The 18,825-nt window shown below is 63.4% G+C and overlaps 1 protein-coding gene across 3 annotated transcripts in view; it reads right to left on the reverse strand.

Moving 5' to 3' along the window:
• Nucleotides 1–18,825, reverse strand: part of LOC140906229 (microtubule-actin cross-linking factor 1, isoforms 6/7-like) — a 150,793-nt gene that overhangs the window by 95,676 nt on the left and 36,292 nt on the right. For 2 of the 3 annotated variants that reach the window (XM_073329791.1, XM_073329789.1), the window contains exons 3-4: nt 12,856–12,935; nt 9,394–9,523 (exon numbers count right to left, since the gene is read on the reverse strand). In XM_073329791.1, the coding sequence (XP_073185892.1) occupies nt 9,394–9,523; nt 12,856–12,935 (210 nt within the window). Of the gene's footprint in view, nt 1–2,042; nt 2,601–5,023; nt 5,112–9,393; nt 9,524–12,855; nt 12,936–18,825 lie in introns of those variants that run through there. The other variant, XM_073329790.1, reaches the window with a different exon arrangement.

An 18,825-nucleotide genomic window follows, 5' to 3' on the forward strand; every position in this document is an offset into this window, starting at 1 on the left:
CAGGGGGTTGGACTAGATGACCTTCTGGGGTCCCTTCCAACCCTGATATTCTATGATTCTATGATTGTATGATTCTATGACGCTCTCAGACCATTTGGCCAGGGGCCACGGCACGGCGTGGACACGAGGCAGGTGGGGTTTGCTGGCCCGCCCCAGTGAAATGCAGGAGCAAGGAGCCAGTGAGGCACGGACAGAAACCAGGGTGCCACAAGCCCGTCCCCAGCTACGGTGCAGGGGGCTTGGGGGCTGGGCCTGAGACGGGCTGGAGCCAGGATACATGTAACCCCCTGAGCCCTGGGGGTGACGATGTCTCCTGTGAAAGGAATAAGACAGTTCACTGGGAACACGGTCCCTGCTCCACACCCAGACCACGGCACGAGCCACAAGAAACAGCCCAGCCAGCCCAGCCCCCATAACGCACCCACCTGGCACTGGAACCCCCCCAGCCCGGCCCCACAACACACCGGCCTGGCCCCCGTAACGCACCCATCCAGCACTGGAACCTCCCCAGCCTGGCCCCCCACAAAGCATCCGCCCGGCCTGGGACCCCGTAACGCACCTGCCCAGCACTGGAACCCACCCGGCCCAGCACCCCCAAAGCATCCCCCCAGCCCGAGCCCCCTAATGCACCCGTCCGGCCCAGCCAGCCCGGCCCCCCGCAAAGCACCCACCCAGCCCGGCCCCCAGTAACGCACCCACCCAGCCGGGCCAGCCCGGTCCCAGGCATCTGCCAGGCCTGGCCCCCAGTGCACCCACCTGGCCCTGGAAATCACCCAGACCAGCACCCCCAAAGCACCCACCCAGCTCAGCCCCCCACTGCACCCACCCGGCACTGGAACCCCCCCCAGCCCGGCCCCCCAAAGCATCCACCAGGCCCAGGCCCCTAACACGCCCGCCTGGCCCCAGGGCCCGCCTGGCCCATCACGCCTAGTCACGGTAGCGTGTGACTTTTCCACTGGGGAGCCTGGGTACACCTGGCCCACGGCCCTGCCCCGGGGCCCACTCCCCTGAAAGCTGCACCCACGCTGGACCCCTGGCCCCACTTGGCCTCCTCCCTCGAGGCCTGCAGGTGGAGGGGGATGGGCAGAGGCAGAGGGAGGGCAGGGCCTCGGGGGGAGAGGACGGTGGCAGTGGGGCGGAGCATGGCGGGGGGTCGCCTGGGCACCCTTTGGGAGTCAACGCGCTCTGCTCCCTGCCCGGCTCCAGGGAGAGCGGCCGAACGTGTGGGGGGAAGGCGTGGGGAGAGGACAGTCCTCCCTCCCCCGCGGGTCACGTGGGGCGGGGAGAGCGCAGTGGGTGCAGACCGGGGGGCGGGTCTCTGGGCAGGGGAAACACAAGAGGCAGTCACATGTCCGGCCCTTGAGACTGTGCCCCTGGGGAAGCACCAGTCTCTATCCAGCCCCCCAACGCACCCGCCCCGCACCAGAGCCTGCCCGGCCCCCTAACTCAAGACACTTGGGACCAGAGCGCGCCTGGCCCTCCTAACGCACCCGCCCAGCACCAGAGCAGGCCGGGCATGGTCCCCTAATGAACCTCCCAGCGCCACAGCCTGGCCCTCCTAGCGCCCCTGCCCGACGGCCCAGCCCATCTCACACACCTGCCCGGCACCGCAGCCCGGCCTGGCCTGGTGCCCCTGAGTCGCACCCTCCCGTACCCCAGCCCAGCCCTCAGAGCAGAACCTGCCCAGAGCCAGCCAGGCCTGGCTGTCGGAGACGCTCCGACATGGGCCTGCCGCCGGAGGTCGCTGGGACACCCCGGGACACCTGCCCCCACCCGCCAAAGACTCTGGCCCTGTGCAGGCCGTGGGGCCATGGGGTGTCACCAGAGCCCGCAGCGCGCTCCCCTCACATTGGTGTGCTCCCCACCCCGCCCCAGAGGATAAAGGCCAGGACTCCTGGCCTGCCGGGGGAACCCCACAAACAAACAGCTCCAGGGCAGCGAGCCCCCTGCAGAGCCCTGTGTGCAGCCTGGGGGCCGATGCGGCATCCCTGGCCTGGCTGCTGGCCGCCGAGGGGTCCGAGAGGCTGGCACAGGTTATTAACCTCCGTCCGCTCCCCGGCGCACTCCGTCAGCACTTTCACCGTCCTGGTGACGACGGGCTCCCCGCCCGGGTATTCGGTCACTTCTACAATCTCCGTCACGATGGTCTCCGTCACCTCGGTCACCTCGGTCACCTCCCTGGTGCTGACGGGCTTCCAGGCCCAGCTGCTGCCCGAGTTCCTGTGGGGGGCACCTCTCGGGGGGGTCCAGGCTGCCCCAGCTGCTTCCAGCTGGGCTTTGAGGGGGTTGCAGCCCTTGCTCCCGTTCTGCACCTTGGGCAGGGGGCTGCTCGCCTGGCTCTTAGCCGGGCCTGGGCTCAGGCTCCAGCCGTTCTCGATCACCACCGGGTTCAGGGGAGACTTGTCGGGGGCCCCAGCTCTGGCGTCACAGTTGTTCCTCCCCGCCGGGTGCTCGGGGCCAAGCCCCACGTCCTTCAGGAACTCCTCCGGCGCCTGGCTCTTGTCTCCCAGGCAGCTGGGCCTGCCCGGCGCGTTCCCCATGGCCAGAGGGTGGCCCCAAGCAGGCGGGCCGGCCCGTCAGCCCTGCTGCTCAGAGCCAGCCTAGAACAAACGAGGGGCAGCCACATTACTGGCGTGGGACAGACACCGGCAGGCCACTCGGGACACAGGTCAGCAGGCCCCTGGGGACCTGCAGGCCCCAGGTCCCCCCGGGAGCGTGGGCCGTTCCCACCCGCTCTGGGAACCCGCCCAGGAGCCGCCTGCCGCTGCCCACACAAGATGCGCAGCCTCCCCCGAGGGATGGCGCGGAGGCTGCCTGGTGCAAGAGGGGCCTGGGCTGAGGCCCATCCTGCCATCCCGGGCACCAGCCCCCGACCCGGGGGTTTCAGCCCTTCCAGCTGGTCTCTTCGTCTCCTGACCGGCTGCCCAAATTCCTGCCCTGGGGGCAGTGCAGCTCCCAGAGCCCAGATCTGAGCACAGGGCTGCGAAGGGCTGAGCTCCGGGTGCGAGGAAGGGACAAGGCACCTGCAGCCGCCAGCCAGGAGAGAGGCTGCAGCCCTAAGGGGCCCGGGGCAGAGCAGGGCTGGGCTCGGGATGGGGACTGGAGCGGGGAGCAGGGCGAGGAGACGGGCTTAGGGAGAGGGGACACAGGGCACAGAGGGACCTTGCTGCCCCAGGCCACCTCTGGGCTGGCAGGACATTCTCGGGACCTGTGTGGCGGGTGATGTCGGTGCTTAGGGCTAACAGGAATGTAGATGAAGGGGAATGAGGGAGGCAGCACAGGGCACCAGTCAGACGGGCAGCTGCTTCCAACCGGCATTGCTTTGTACCATTGGATTAACTCCTGGCCAAGCTGGAGCTGGGAGAAAAGAGCCATCTGTCTGCAGCGCCCTGACAAAGGGAGCACCGGGGGGTCTGAAAGGGGCGAGCTGCTACAGACCGTGGGGCTGGTGAACCATCAGTCACTGAAACACCCACACTGCAGACAGGAGTCAGACAGACAGCCCCATTCCGCTTTCAGCCAGCCACAGCCCATAAATCCCAGCATCACCCGGACACGGCCCCACCATCCCTGTGCAACCCCCCAGCCTCGCCATCTGCACCGTGCATCCATCACTCGGACACCAAGGCTCAACGTCCCGCAGAGACGGATCGCCTGACCCCCACCCCCACCCACCGCCACCACGGAGCACCTGCCACCAGACACCAGCTTGCTGCTAAAAACACCCCACCTTCCCCAGCAGTCACCCCATGGGCCACAACACACACACATGCCGGCAGAGTCCCTACCCTCTGACAGGAGTCCCTACACCCTGCAACACACACACAAGTCCCTACACCCTGGAACATACACACACACACACACACACACAGACAGGAGTCCCTACACCCTGCAACACACACACACGAGTCCCTACACCCTGCAACACACACACACACACACGAGTCCCTACACCCTGCAACACACACACACACACACACACACAGGAGTCCCTACACCCTGCAACACACACACACACACACAGGAGTCCCTACACCCTGCAACACACACACACACACACACACACACACACACACACACACAGGAGTCCCTACACCCTGGAACATACACACACACGAGTCCCTACACCCTGCAACACACACACACACACACACACACACGAGTCCCTACACCCTGCAACACACACACACACACACACACACAGGAGTCCCTACACCCTGCAACACACACACACACACACACACACAGGAGTCCCTACACCCTGCAACACACACACACACACACACACACACACAGGAGTCCCTACACCCTGGAACATACACACACGAGTCCCTACACCCTGCAACACACACACACACACACACGAGTCCCTACACCCTGCAACACACACACACACACAGGAGTCCCTACACCCTGCAACACACACACACACACACACACACACAGGAGTCCCTACACCCTGCAACACACACACACACACACACACACACACAGGAGTCCCTAACTCCTGCAACACACATCCCTGCGAGTGGGAGCCCATATATCCTACTCTTGTGGCCCTATAATAAGTAAGTAACTTACACGGGAGCCCCCAAACCCTGCAACCAACAACCCCCTGGAGTCCATCAGCACCCTGCTCTAGACCCCTACCCATGGACAGCATGCCCCCATGGGAGTCGTACAGGAGCCACCGGCACCCTGCGACCGCCACACACTGACCCGTGCCCTGACCCACACACGCACAGGAACTACCTGCCCGACCCTAGTCACCTCCCAAAGGAGCCGCCCACCCACCAGCCCCGGACCCAGGTGTCTCAGCCAGCCACGCCCTGCCGCCCCAGCAGGAGCCACCAGGCAGGTGAGCTGTGTCCGGGGGCAGAGGAGGGAGGTTCTGTCTCAGTGGTTAGAGCAGGTGGCTTGGGACCCAGGACGCCTGGGTTCTGTGTCTCTCGCCCGGCTTGGGTCAGTCATTCCTGGCGCTGGCCACAGGTTCTCCAGCCGGGGGGAGGAGAATGACACTTACCCCTCGGTGACGTGCCCTGAGCTCCGCGGGCCAAAGGCTGGTCCAGGGAGAGTGTAAAACTGCTCGTTCCAGACAGACCCACGCCAGGGTGTGACAGACGCATGGGCAGCCTCTGGCCTGGGACAGGCCCGAAGGGCTGGAGGAGCAGCAGCAACAAGCCGGCGAGTCAGCCGCGGCTCCCGCTGCAGCCTCTGGTTGCCCGGGCGCCCGCCAGGGGCTCCCGCGGCCCGTGAGGCTGGCAGTGCCGGGCCCGCGGCGCAGGGCGGAAGCGTGCCCACCGACGCCGGCAGAGACTTTGGCTGAAGTTACAGAGGCAGCGACGTCGTCTGGGCTGCCTGAACGGGCCTCATGCAAACCTGGTGGTGCCGGGGGGGGCCTTTGGTGCCACTTCCAAGGCACTGGGCTGGCTGCTGCGTCCCACGCCGGCCACGTTCCGCAAGTGGGGTCTTCTCGGCCAGGCTCGGCGCAGGCTGCTGAGAAGGGCCAAGCGGGCCCCTGAGGCCAGCCCGGCTCGGCTCCTCGCTTCACCCGCTTGCTGGTGGCTTGGAGCGGTCACGCTGCAGCCACCGGGCTCGCCAGGGGGACGGGGACGGGGACGGGAGAGGCGCTGGCCAGGACAGGCTGCTGGGAAACCAACTTTCCCGAGCCTCCACCTTCCCTCTGCCCAGGGCAGGAATCCCTGGTGCCAGGCGCCAGTCCGGCAGGTCAGGCCCCAGCACCCGCCCTGTGCCGGGGCAGGTAGCAAGGTGCCGGCGGGCCGGAGGAGAGGGTGGCCTCTCTTTGCAGCAGGGAAGACCCACCCTCACCCCTCGCCACCTCCCCTCCCCCTCTGACCCCTCTGCACACTCGCACTAATACAATAAGCCTGCTCCGTTAACTCTTTGCTCACTAATTCACAACTGGCCCTGTTACCGGGGAAACCCTCCGGGGACTCTCAGCCATCCTCGGAGGGGGAGGGGGGCAGGGCTTCCCACTCACAACCCATGGTGGAGCAGCAGCTTTCCCATAGGATTGCTGCAGGGATCCCCCGGGCACCTGCCCCCAGTGCAGCCGGTGCCAGCCCCCCAGCTCCAGCCCCCCAGCTCCAGCCCTGGGCCCAGATGCATGCGGGGGGGGGCACTTGTGGGGCTGAGGCTTGGCCGGGACCCAGCTCACACCAACGGGGCACGGGTGTCTCCTCCCTCCCCACAGTCCCCTGGGCCGCAGTGGCACAGAGCCTGGAGGGGGCTGCCCGTGCTACCGGGAACAGATACGGGGTCTTCACCAGGGCACAGGGCCTGTCCGGCTTCCTTCTGCTCCCCCTGGGGAGTCCTGCCCAGCAGCTCCAATGACAGGAGCCACGGCCTCCGGCGGGGCGCCCACAGAGCCCTTGGCCTGCTCAGCACCATGGGAAGGGAGCCCCCCAATTGCTGGGGCTGGGGCTCACTTGCCAGGCGGCTTCTGGCTCCCTGCAGAGGGAACGTCCCAGCTGCAGGCCTGGATGGCTAACAGGATTACAGGGGCGCCATCAGCGCCTGCCTCGTCCCTGGCTGCCCCCAGCCCCCCTCGCTCCCCCTGGGCTCTGGCCGTCTGCCAGTCACAGATGGGCACAGCGCCCTCCCCCAGGGCTGGCATGCCGTGCACTTTCTGGTGTGCCCGGCACAGAGCCGGGGCCTGGAGCAGGCGGCCGAGCTCTGCAGCCAAAGCCTTCCTGAGAGCTGCGGACCCTGGCAGGGGCTCGGGAGTTGGGGCCGGATGCTGCTCCTCCCCCTGCAGAGATGCCAACGCGTGGCCTTGGGGGCAGGCCCCTCCTAAGTCTCAGCCGCCGGCCAGACCTGCCATCCGGGAGCTGCTGCCCTCAGGGCCAGGACCAGCGCCCTGAGCGGGGCAGTACAGGGAGCAGGATCCTCACTGCTCTGGGGTGGGAGCCCACAACCCCACTGGCTTTTGTGCTGCGCACGCCACACCCCACTGCAAACCCCGCCCTGATTTGCTGGCCCCCCACGCCCCATGGGCGCAGCCGTGCAGCCCTGGTGCCCTCGCTGGGGGGAGAAGAGCGGCCGGTGCGTTGGGCCTCGCGGCGTGGAAGGCGAGCATGGGGGGCGGAGGGGCGTGCTGACCCCGCCGCCGAAGAGGGAGCCCCCACAGCAGACTCTGCCGGGATGAGCAGGGAGTGAGGGGCCGGGAGTGCCTAGCCCCAGTCACATGGGCGCCTGGCTGCCCTTCGGACAGGCTGCTCCCAGGGAGCCCAGAGCAGATGGACGGGACTCATTCAAGCCTCTCCACCGGGCTTTCTCCTGAAAGACAAGTGGGCCGAAGGCCGAGCCGGGGGCTTTTGTCTGCCCGGCTGCTGGAGGCACTGGGGGGAAATTAGCATATTCTCAGGCACCCCTTGCGGCGGGCGGATGCCTGAGCTCTCTCTGACCAGCTCTGTCCCTTCCCGCAGCTCGGCAGCCCGGCTGCGGCCCTGCTCTGAGCACCCTCCCAGGGGCTTAGAGCCGAGTGCCAGACAGAGCCAGCGGGCAGGACCCCTCTGTGCCTGGCCCCCAATTCCCAGTCTCTGTGGGTGCTCCTCCTCCAGCCCCTGGGTTTACCCACCCAACGCCCCCTGCCCCCGCCAGCCGTACTGCCCCCCGCGCCTCCCGCCTCGGCCTCCATGCCTCTTTCACCCTGCCAGCCCCCACTCAACCCCTTTGCTCCTTCCCCAGGGCCCACAGGGGCTCGGGCTGAACGCCACGCAGGCCGCAGGGTGCTCCTCGACCCCCATGGGCCTGGGGGCTCTCACAGTACAGGTGGGCGCTCCCACCCAGGCGGGGCTCTCCTGCCTGATAACAGCAGGCCTTTGCTCTCCTTCCCCTGGAGGGTTATTCCCAAGGCTAGGCAGGGCATGCCCCGCGGCTCCGTCCCCCCATAGGGCAGGGGGGAGTCGAGCTGAGCGCAGGGGGCTGGGATCTGCGGCCTCGGATCCTGGGCGTTGGGTGGGTTTTGCCGCGGGCTTTGTCTGTGCAGGGGCTGGGATGAATGGCCCTTTCAATTTGTGCTGTCATGGATGCAGCGGGAGCCGTGTGAGGCCAGGCCCGGAACAAAAGGCGCTGGGGAGGGATTCCATTCACCCCGCTGCCTGGCGGGGAGGGGCTGGGGGGCAGCTCTGGGCAGCTGGGCACTCCCCGCTGCGCTCCCTGCACACAGCGGACCTGCAGCCTGCCCAGAGGACGGGGGCGAGGGGCCAGCGCCGTGCGGGACACGTTAACTCCCTGCCCACCACGCTGCGCGGCTGGGCCGGACACAGGCACCTGGGGGGCTGTGAGCACACTGGGGCACAGCCTGAGCAGGGACCCACAGGCAGGGGGGAGTGGAGGGGAGGCTGGTCAGGGACACGTGATTCTGGGCGGGGGAGCTGGGCAGGGTCACCCGGGGCCATGGGCTGGGCAGGGACACACGGGTCTGGGTGGGGAGGGGGCTGAGCAGGGACACGCAGGTCTGTGGGGGGTGGACCTTGGCAAGGTCACACGTGTCCGGGGTGGGGGGAGGTGAACAGGGACACACGGATCCAGAAGGGCAGCTGGGCAGGGACACATGGATCTGGGGGAGGGGCCTGGGCAGGGACACATGGGTCTGGGGCAGACTGGAGGGCTGGGGAGGGACACATGGGTCTGGGGGAGGGGCCTGGGTAGGGACACATGGGTCTGGGGCGGACTGGAGGGCTGGGGAGGGACACATGGGTCTGGGGGAGGGGCCTGGGCAGGGACACATGGGTCTGGGGCAGACTGAAGGGCTGGGGAGGGACACATGGGTCTGGGGGGCTGGGCAGAGACACATGGGTCCAGGGGGCTGGGCAGGGACACATGGGTCTGGGGGAGGGGCCTGGGCAGGGACACATGGGTCTGGGGCAGACTGGAGGGCTGGGGAGGGACACATGGGTCTGGGGGGCTGGGCAGAGACACATGGGTCCAGGGGGCTGGGCAGGGACCCATGGGTCCAGGTGTGTGTGGCGGGGCCTCGGCCGGTGCAGGGCCCCAGGGTGAGGGGCCCCTTGCACAGGGCTGCCTAGGGCAGGTAGCGTAGGGCCTGGAATGGGGCTGTGCCCCTCACCCACCCACCCAGCGTGTGAAGGCAGGTGGTGCTGGGCAGGGACCTGGGCTGGGGCCCGGGGTCCGGGGTCCGGGGCCCAGGGCCCGGGGCCAGTGCCGGGCAGGCTGAGCCCCTGGGGCAGGGAGGCCAAGGCACCGGCTGGATGCTGGGCAGCCATAGGGGAACCCGGCAGGTGGAGATCCGGTAGGAGCCCTGTGGCCCCCGCACACCAGCCAGCCAGGCATAGGGCACCCAGCCCACTGCCAGGGGCTCCAGGCAGGGGGCTGCAGTGCCCAGCCCCAGCTCGCCCCGGCTCTCACCTCTGGGCTGGGCTCTCCGTCGGGCAGGGCCGGGAGCCTCTTCTCCATGGCGTCCAGCCAGCGACGCAGGGCGAGCAGCTGCTCCCGCACTTCCAGCCTCCAAGCCTGCCACTCGCTCCTCTTCCAGTCCCTGGGCGCAAGGACAGGGCACAAGGAGAGCTATGGGGAGCAGTGCCACACGGTGCCCTGGCTGGGAGCAATCTGGGGCCCCCACCCCCATCCCCCTGGGGCTCCCTAGGAACTGGCCCCTCCCCACCCCCTGGGGCCCCCACCCCCACAGAATCACAGAATATCAGGGTTGGAAGGGACCTCAGGAGGTATCTAGTCCAACCCCCTGCTCGAAGCAGGACCAATTCCCAGTTAAATCATCCCAGCCAGGGCTTTGTCAAGCCTGACCTTAAAAACCTCTAAGGAAGGAGATTCCACCACCTCCCTAGGTAACGCATTCCAGTGCTTCACCACCTTCCTAGTGAAAAAGTTTTTCCTAATATCCAACCTAAACCTCCCCCACGGCAACTTGAGACTATTACTCCTCGTTCTGTCATCCATCCTCTTTGGAACCCCCTCTCAGGTAGTTGAAAGCAGCTATCAAATCCCCCCTCATTCTTCTCTTCTGCAGGCTAAACAATCCCAGCTCCCTCAGCCTCTCCTCATAACTCATGTGTTCCAGTCCCCTAATCATTTTTGTTGCCCTTCGCTGGACTCTCTCCAATTTGTCCACATCCTTCTTGTAGTGGGGCGGGGGGGCCAAAACTGGACGCAATACTCCAGATGTGGCCTTACCAGTGCCGAGTAGAGGGGAATGATCCCTTCCCTAGATCTGCTGGCAACGGTCCTACTAATGCAGCCCAATACAATGCCCGGAGCCAGCCCCTCCCCACTCCCAGGGCCCCCACCTCCATCCCCCTGGGGCTCCCTAGGGACTGGCCCCACTCTGCCACAAACTCCCAGTTTAGGGTGGAATGATATTGCCAATGTAACAAAAGGTCCAACTGATTCAGATCATGAGGGCCATGGGGCTCAGCTCATGGGTCTCCAAGAGCCCCCACCTGGGGTTCTTGCCTGCCCCCATCTCCCTGAATGCTGCTGCTTCCTGGTGGGGGAGATGAGGCAGCATCACCGGGGGGGGGGTGCCATGTCCCCAGGGTGCCCTGCTGGTGGTGGTGGGGGGCAGTGTCATGGGGCGGCGGTGCATTAAGCACAGGTGAAGACGCAGGAACCAGACACAGGCTGGGACCAGGCCAGCCAGGGTGCCTCCTCGCCCTGGCCGCCCACCTGGGGACAGGCTGGCACGGCCTTAGTCTGGCGCGAGGGGCAGCCTGACCCTCCATTGATCACATCCCGGGGGCAGGCTGGCACGGCCTTCGTCTGGCGCGAGGGGCAGCCTGACCCTCCATTGATCACATCCCAGGGGCAGGCTGGCACGGCCTTCGTCTGGCGCGAGGGGCAGCCTGACCCTCCATTGATCACATCCCGGGGGCAGGCTGGCACTGCCGTGGCCACTGCCAAACAGGCGCCGCATGGCTCAGCGACTCCAGTGCCCAGACATGTTCGGGGGCACCCACTGCAGCAGGTCCCCTCGCTTCACCTTGGCTGCCCACTCCCTACTGTTAGTGGCCCCACCTCCCGCCGTGGGGCCCCAGCTCCCGCCCCGGGGCCCAGCCACATGGCCTCTGCTGAGCTCTGCATTCTGCCCCATGTGTGACTGCAGACAGACAGACCTGCCCACAGCAGCGCAGACCCCAGCATCCCGCCTTCCCAAGCCACCCAGCCCTGCGGGAGCCCACAGGAAAGCCAGCCTCCCAGCGGACAGGGCTCACCCCGTGGTCTGTGGGCTCTGAGACTGCAGCACCCCGGCCCTGCCAGAGCCCCGGCTGGGCTGGCTCCGGTGCCCACGTGCCCTCAGCTGTGTGTGTCCAGGGGCTTGCCAGGGGTCCCTTGCAGCTGGAACATGTGTCTGGGCAATTCCCCAGTTACCCCAGCGCGAGGCAGACGTGCAGGGAACATCCCGGCCCTAAACCCCACCCAGCGCGTCTCAGCGCCGGGCTCACAGGGCTCCTGCGACGGCACTAACCGGCCGTAGGGTCCCGGCGACCCAGCGTGCCGGCCCGAGCAGAAGCAGCCGCACGGCTACTCTGAGCGCCCTGCTGCGAGCCCCAGCCCGTGGACTCAGGCTAAGACTGGCGGCCCTGGGTTTTTGCAACGTAGCCATACCTTGGAGCGGGGTGGGGGGGGGTCCTCAACCTTTTTCTCCCTGAGGCCCCCCCTCAACTTGCTATAAAAACGCCAGGGCCTGGCGGGGGGTGGGGGGAAAGGAGCAAGGGCCTCCAGGCCTGGGAGGACCTTTGGGCATAGGCATAGTTTTACTTCTATTTGTGGGGGAGGCAAAGGCTGGCGGGGCTCAAGCCAGCTCCGCACAGGGGGGTCCAGGGAGGGAGCGCCACCTCCACCCCCTGACTCACTCAGGGGGCCTCCCATCCAGTCTGGGCTGTGGGGGGGCACAACCAAAAAATATAACTCAAAGCGGGGACGCAGAGAGGGGGTAGTTCAGGGGGCAGGGAGGGGGCAGCTAGGGGCTGTGTGCGGGCGGGGGTGTAGCTCAGGGGGCAATGAGGGGGTAGCTAGGGGCTGTGTGTGGGCGGGGGTGTAGCTCAGGGTGCAGGGACGGGGTAGTTAGGGGATGTGTGTGGGCAGGAGGGGCTACCAGCTGCAGCAGGGGGTGTGCTGGGGCTCCTGGCTTCAGCCCCCCACTGCTCCTGGCTTGGGGGCGGAGGTTTGCCAGCTTTAGCCCCACGCCACTCCTGGCTGGGGCAGGGGTTAGGGGGCTGCTGGCTGCAGCCCTGGAGCTTGGGGGAACCAGGTTTCAGCCATGGGGCTCCACGGCCCCTGAAAGGGCTCACGGACCCCCAGGGGGCTGCGGACCCCCGGTTGAGAACACCGCCTTAGAGCAGCTGCTGGTGAGATGGTCATTTAACCCCTTCCACAGCCAGAAGGGGCCACATCCAAAGGCAACCGCAGGAGCCTCATTGCTGACTCCCGCGGCTCCAGGTTTGAGTTGACCTGGAACGTATACCTGGGTGCAGGTCCCAGGGCTCTGGGCCCCCCAATCACTCTCTTCCCTGCTGGCACCTTGTGTCGCCGTTTACAGCTTTGCGGCGGGCGTGGGAAGGGCTCCCACAGCAGATCCCCGGTCGCTGTCACCCAGGGCAGGAGTCTTGCATGGCCATTTGGCCCAGGTCGTAGTGACCCCAGGGAGTGCTGGGCAGGGCAGAATGCCCCCCTCCCACCCATGAAATCTGCCTTTTCTGAAGCAGCCTGGCAGAGAGACCACTGCAAGGAGGAACAGTAACCCAGCCCTCTGCTGTGCCAACCCATGGACCTAGACAGGGCTCACGTCTGCCACCTGGCAGTGCTGGAGGCCTGTGCTTGCCTCTCCCCAGTCTGTCCATCAGGGATCCATACCTCTCCAGCCCCTCTGTGCCTGGCGTTGGGGTCTCCGGGCTCTTTCCAGAGAGACTGGTGTCGTCCACAGCAAAAAGCTTCTGCAAAGATACCGCCAGGAAAGGGACACGGTTACAGCTCTTCTCCAGCCAGGTCTGCACCTTAGGGCTTGGAACAGGGTGAAAACCCAGAGGCCGGCACGCACTGCTGACTGGGCTGTGCCAGCTGGGTAGGGAGGAGAGAGCAGGCCAGGGACATGCACAGACTGGGCTGATGCTGCAAAGCCCAATGAGGACAGAGAACTGCCCTAAGAGGGGACCAGCCCAGAGCTGGGGCACAATCCCACGCCCGCCCCGCTCATTCCTGCAGCTGCAACGTCACTCAGCAGGATCCCCCCAACGCCTCCCACCGACTAGAGGCTACACATGTCACTGCTCTTCTCCCGGCTCTCTGCAGGCTCCCACTGAATCCACTCCCCAAGCCTCACCCCGTCCTACCAGCCGTCTCTCCAATCTCCTCCTCCCCACGGCTCACCCCAACCCCGTCCTACCAGCCGTCTCTCCAATCTCCTCCTCCCCACGGCTCACCCCAACCCCGTCCTACCAGCCGTCTCTCCAATCTCCTCCTCCCCACGGCTCACCCCAACCCCGTCCTACCAGCCGTCTCTCCTCTCTCCAATCTCCTCCTCCCCATGGCTCACCCAAACCCCGTCCTACCAGCCATCTCTCCAATCTCCTCCTCCCCACGGCTCACCCCAACCCCGTCCTACCAGCCGTCTCTCCAATCTCCTCCTCCCCACGGCTCACCCCAACCCCGTCCTACCAGCCGTCTCTCCTCTCTCCAATCTCCTCCTCCCCATGGCTCACCCAAACCCCATCCTACCAGCCATCTCTCCAATCGACTCCTCCCCGCAGCTCACCCGAAATCTCCTCCTCCCCACGGCTCACCCAAACCCCGTCCTACCAGCCGTCTCTCCAATCTCCTCCTCCCTACGGCTCACCCCAACTCCCTCCTACCAGCCGTCTCTCCAACCGGCTCGTCCCTACGGCTCACCCCAACCCCGTCCTACCAGCCGTCTCTCCAATCAACTCCCCACAGCTCACCCCAACCCCATCCTACCAGCCGTCTCTCCAACTGACTCGTCCCTGTGGCTCACCCCAACCCAGTCCTACCAGCCGTCTCTCCACCTGACTCATCCCTACGGCTCACCCCAACCCCGTCCTACCAGCCGTCTCTCCAACTGACTCCCCACAGCTCACCCGAACCCCTTCCTACCAGTTATCTCTCCAATCTCCTCCTCCCCAAGGCTTACCCAAACCCCATCCTGCCAGCCGTCTCTCAAATCTACTCCTCCCAGCAGTTCACCCAAACCCCGTCCTACCCAGATGTCTCTCCTGTGTTGCACTCCGTATGCTTTATGAAAATACGCTTATGATGTGAATATGATGCAACTAGAATATGCTTCATGCAAAAGATCTCTTGTAAGTTATCATTACAAAGCCTATAATCTACTGAGTGTGGTCATCCCATTTGTTTGCAGGTGTTATTTCTAGGTCTGGAGTCAGGAAAATAAGACATAAACTTGTATCACTGATGTAAACACATTAAGTGGAAGCCGTTAAGGGTGCTTCAGAATCAATGACCTGTCAATGGCTCTGTTTACCTGCAAGCCTTCCTGTGTAGGTGTGGGCCATCCCAGGGAGAATGGAGGCTGGCGTCTCACAGGACATGTGACCATGTTACCTGATACTGGAATCCATCTTAAATGTGGGACTTTTCCATTTAGAGGGAGGGGTGGGGACCCAGAGACAAAAGATTCCCACCTTGTGCCAAAGCTATAAAAGGGGGTGGAACAGAACAAAGTGTTGTGGCCAGTCATGAGAAAACCCCTAGTTAACACCTGAGACGTCTACTGGAACTAACAAGGGCTGTACCAGGGGAAAGGATTGGGCCCAGACTAGGAAGGTTTCTAGTCTGTGAAAGAAGCTTATTGGAACATCTCTGAGGGTGAGATATTACCTGTATTCAGTTTCTTAATATATTAGCCTTAGACTTGTGTGTTTTTGCTTTATTTTGCTTGGTGACTTACTTTGGTCTGTCTGTTATTACTTGAAACCACTTAAATCCTATGTTTTATACTTCATAAATCAGTTTTGTTTATTAGTAAACACAGAGTAAGGGATTAATACCCAGGGGAGCAAACAGCTGTGCATATCTCTCTATCAGTGTTCGAGAGGGTGGACAATTTATGAGTTTACCCTGTATAAGCTTTATACAGAGTAAAACGGATTTATTTGGGGTTTGGATCCCATTCGGAGCTGCGTGTCTGGGTGCTGAAGACAGGAGTACTTTCTGAGTGTGTAATGTGACACAAATATGTGGACGATGATCAGGCAATGGCCTGACAGATCTCTTGGATTGGCACCTGCACCAGGAAGGCTGCCCATGATGCCTGTATCCTAGTCAAGTGACCCATCACAATCACCGCCGGGGGCACCTTTGCCAGCTCATAGCAGTGGTGGATGCAGGCCGTGATCCAGGATGAAATCCTCTGTGCAGACACTGGGCGACCTTTCGTCCTGCCTGCCACTGCCATGAACAACTGCGTTGACTTATGGAATAGCTTCGTTCTATCTATGTAGAAGGCCAGCGCTCTCCTGATGTCCAGGGTGTGTAGTCTGAGTTCCTCGTCAGACTCATGGAGCTTCAGACAGAAGACCGGTAAGTAAATGTCCTGGCCAGTATGAAACTGGGAAATGACCTTGGGCAGAAACACCGGATGCAGGACAACCTTGTCCTTGTAGAAGACCATATAGGCTGGCTCAGAGGTGAGCACCCTGATCTCGGATATCCTGCAGGCCGACATTCTGGCAACCAGGAATTAAACCTTCCAGGAGAGAAGCAGGAGGGAGCAGGAAGCTAGAGGCTCAAAGGGAGTCCCCATGAGCCTTGATAACACAAGATTCAGGTCCCGGGGGTGGGGGACCAGGTCCCAGACGTGCGGATAGAAGCGCTCCAGATCCTTCAAGAGCTGCGCCATCATAGGATAGGCAAAGAGAGACCTGCCTTGGAACAGAGGATACAATGCCGAAATGGCAGCCAGGTGGACCTTGATCAAAGAGAGGGACAACGCTTGGAGTTTGAGGTGCAGCAGATAATCCAACTTGTCCTGCAGTGAGGCTTGCTCAGCCCTGAGACACCGCTCCAAAGCCCAGCACTCGAACCTTTGTCATTTAGCCAGGTGGGTTGCCCTGGTGGAGGGTTTCCTGCGACCCAGCAAGACCTGTTTGACGTGGGTGGAGCTTCCCCCCCGTCCACGCTTAGCCACACAATAGCCAAGCTGTCATGTGCAGCACTGCCAGGTTCGGGTGTGGCGGATTGCAGTGGTTCTAGGACAGCAGATCTGGCCAAAGAAGCGGTGGAAGAGGGGTGGCTGCTGAAAGGCTCAGCAACGTGCCGAACTGGTGCTGACGGGCTACGCGAGGGCTACCAGGATAACCATTGCTCTGTCCTGCTTGACTTTCACGAGGACCCCATGAATGAATGGCACTGGTGGGAAGGCAAACATCAGTGCCCCCGACCATGGAATGAGGAAGGCGTCCGAAAGGGAACCTCTTATCCAGACCCCAAATCAAACAGAACCCATGACACTTTCTGTTCTGCTGGGACATGAACAGGTCCACCTGGGGAGTCCCCCACGATGGAAGATGATGCTGTCCACCTCTGAGACGAGACGGTCCTGCTGAGGGGTAGGTGGGTAGGTGCCGGGCAGGTGGGCAGGTGCCGGGCAGGTGGGCAGTGTTCAGATGAATGTTGTGCCGCACACAGAAGTCCCAGAGTCTGAGCACCTCCTGACAAAGGGCCAAAGACCTTGCACTTCCCTGCCTATTGATCTAATACATCGTGGCGGTGTTGTCCGTCAGGACCTGCACCCCTTTGCCTCCCAGGAGGGGCAAGAAGGCCTGGCCGGCCAGGGGAACCGCCCTGAGCTCCCTCATGTTGGTGTGGAGGGCGAGGTTGTCCCACAGCCAGTGGCCTGGGTGATCAGCATGCCCAGGTGGACTCCCCAGACCAAATATGAAGCGTCGGAGACCAGGGTCAGCAAAAAGGTGGGGGCCGCGAAGGGAACTCCCTCTAGCACTGACGTGGGGTCCAACCACCAATACGGGGTGACAGGACGTGGTTCGGCACCCTGACCACTGGGTCCAGCCCGTCTCCATTGGGACTATAGACCGAGGCCAGCCACGCTTGCAGAGGCGGTAGATGGAGCTGCGAATGGGTGACCACGTACGTGCACGCGGCCATGTGGCCCATCAGACGTGGACCCTAGTGAGTGGGTGGCTCTTCAAATGGGAGATCAGGTCTGACATCGCCTGAAAACGCACCTGCAGAAGGAAGGCCCTGGGTCGCGTGGAGCCAAGGGCTGCCCCGAAGAATATTCTATGCACTGGACTGGCGTTAACACGCCTTTGTTATGCTCATTAATGGGTCCAGATTGCGGAGGGTGGAACTCACCAGATCGAGGCTCCTCTGCACCTGCTCCCGAGACCTGCCCTTGGTGAGCCAGTCGCTGAGATACGGGAAAATCTGGTCCCCTCGGCGTCTCAGGTACGTGGCCACCGGCGCCATGCATTCGGTGACACCCTGGGGGCTGAGGACAGGCCAAGGGGCAGCGCCGTGAATTGAAAATGGCGCCTGCCCACCATGAAGCGGAGGAAACACTCTGACCGGGGAATATGGAAATGTAGAAATAAGTCAAGCCGCGTACCAGTCTCCTGGATCCAGGGAAGGGACGGTGGAGGCCAGTGAAACTTCAGTTTCTTGAGAGTCTTCTTGAGGCTCCGCAGGTCCAGGATGGGTCTGACGCCCCCTTTTGCTTTTGGGATTAGGAAGTACCGGGAGTAGAACCCCTTCCCTTTCATGTCCTGAGGGATCTCCTCCACTGTCTCAGGCAAGAAGGTTCTCGACCTCCTGAATGAGGAGTTGCTTGTGAGAAGGGTCCCTGAAGAGGGACGGGGAAGGGGGGTGGGGTGGGAGGGAGGGGAGGCTGTAAACTGCAAGGGATAGCCCTGAGATATTATGTCCAGCACCCAGCGGTCCGAGGTGACCTGTGACCAGGCTGCATGGCGGGGTGAAGGCAGGTGACGGGAAAAGGAACTGCGGATCTGGTGAATTGGCTGGGGTGTCGCTCTCGAGCGCGCCATCAAAACGAGCGCGTCTGGCCTCCAGACTGTTTCGCCGGGCCAGGCTGCACCGGTGAGCGGGAGGCAGAAGGGCGGCGCTGGCTGAACCCAGTGTCTCTGTCCCTTCTCCCAGCAGACCCCACACGAGGCTGCCGTGACCTTGGCAGTGGAGGCAGCCAGAACTGCGGCGTGTGCCGACTGCGGCGTGTGCCTGCCCAGCGAGCGAAGGGTGCCTCGGGTGTCTTTCAGCCCATGCAGCCTCGCGTCCGTCTGGTCAAATAACAGACCGTTCCCTTCGAATGGGAGGTCTTGGACGGAGGTCTGCATCTCCTGGGAGAGTCCGGCGGTTTGAAGCCAGGAGCTGCGCCTCATCCCCACCGCGGACGCTACCGAGTCCGGAGCATCCCAGGCCATCTGCCGAGTCCGGTGCATCCCAGGCCATCTGGAAGGAGCACCAGGCCACCACGGTGTATCCAACTCCTGGGCCAAGCCCTGCAGAAGGGACTCCTTGAACTTACAGAGGGAGTTCCATAAATTAAAGTTGTAACAGCCCAAGAGGGCCTGGTGATTTGCCACCTGTCACGGCGTGAGGGGGAGTCAGGACCCTGCACCCCCCCCCACTTTCTGCGATTCCCCATGACTCTCAGCCAGCCAGTAAAATGGAAGATTTATTAGGGACGACAGGAACATAGTCCAGACCAGAGCTTGCAGGTACCCCTCAGTCAGGTCCTTCTGGGGGGCAGGGAGATTAAACCCCAGACTTGGGGGCTCCCTCCTCTTCCCCAGCCAACTCCAAACTGGACAAAAC

The sequence above is a fragment of the Lepidochelys kempii genome, chromosome 2 (genome assembly GCF_965140265.1).
Source record: "Lepidochelys kempii isolate rLepKem1 chromosome 2, rLepKem1.hap2, whole genome shotgun sequence".
Taxonomy (NCBI): domain Eukaryota; kingdom Metazoa; phylum Chordata; order Testudines; family Cheloniidae; genus Lepidochelys; species Lepidochelys kempii.